Source organism: Myotis brandtii, unplaced genomic scaffold (genome assembly GCF_000412655.1).
Source record: "Myotis brandtii unplaced genomic scaffold, ASM41265v1 scaffold178, whole genome shotgun sequence".
In the NCBI taxonomy this organism is placed as follows: domain Eukaryota; kingdom Metazoa; phylum Chordata; class Mammalia; order Chiroptera; family Vespertilionidae; genus Myotis; species Myotis brandtii.
In genome coordinates this window covers 191,283-192,179 of record NW_005356599.1, presented here as the reverse complement: position 1 = coordinate 192,179, position 897 = coordinate 191,283, and the positions used below count along the sequence as shown (strand labels likewise).

At 64.4% G+C, this 897-nt stretch overlaps 1 protein-coding gene across 8 annotated transcripts in view; it reads left to right on the top strand.

The window, feature by feature from the left end:
* The window catches only part of DMPK (dystrophia myotonica-protein kinase), an 11,615-nt gene that overhangs the window by 3,453 nt on the left and 7,265 nt on the right, over window positions 1-897 (top strand). For all 8 annotated transcript variants that reach the window (XM_014537384.1, XM_005863419.2, XM_014537385.1 and 5 more), the window contains exons 3-5: window positions 4-87; window positions 177-272; window positions 729-877. In XM_014537384.1, coding sequence (XP_014392870.1) covers window positions 4-87; window positions 177-272; window positions 729-877 — 329 coding nt within the window. The remainder of the gene's footprint in view (window positions 1-3; window positions 88-176; window positions 273-728; window positions 878-897) is intronic.

The following is an 897-nucleotide window of genomic DNA, read 5'->3' as shown; positions in this document are numbered from 1 at the left end:
CAGGTCGCGGTCGTGAAGATGAAGCAGACGGGCCAGGTGTACGCCATGAAGATCATGAACAAGTGGGATATGCTGAAGAGAGGCGAGGTGAGGCCGTGCCGGCTGTGCTGGGCGCGGAGGAGCCTCCCCGCAACCCCCAGCCCCCCAACCGCTCAGCGCCTCCCGCTGCCCCGCAGGTGTCGTGCTTCCGCGAAGAGCGGGACGTGCTGGTGAACGGGGACCGGCGCTGGATCACGCAGCTGCACTTCGCCTTCCAGGACGAGAACTACCTGGTGAGTCCCGGCCGGGCGACTGGAGGGACGCACCTCCACCCCAAGGCTGTCAATCAAGGAGGAGGGCAGGGAGCGGTTTTAGGGTGGGGAGCTCTGGTAGGAATAGGCTTCCTTTCCCAGGATGGCGGGCGTTCCCAGGCCGATACTGGGGGCTCTATAAAGCTGCGCCTTGGGGGGACCTTACCTGGAATGGGAGAGCTCTGCGGAGTCTGAGCGGGGGGTCTGGGGAGCTGTGCACTCTGGGCATCAGGAGGCATCTGGGTCCTCTTCTCAGGGGGAGTGGATCTCTGCCTAGTGACATCTGACATAATTGGGGGTTCTGGGTGGGGGAGGGGGTCTCTGATTTGGCCTGGAAGACCTCTGGGGCTCCCGCTGCAGGATCTCTGGGAGTCTTTGTCCAGGGCTATCAGCCAGGTCACCCCGGGGGCTTACTGACCCCCGAAACGCCCCCTCCAGTACCTGGTCATGGAGTACTACGTGGGCGGGGACCTGCTGACGCTGCTGAGCAAGTTTGGGGAGCGGATCCCGGCCGAGATGGCGCGCTTCTACCTGGCGGAGATTGTCATGGCCATAGACTCGGTGCACCGGCTGGGCTATGTGCACAGGTGGGCGCCTGGGCGGGGGG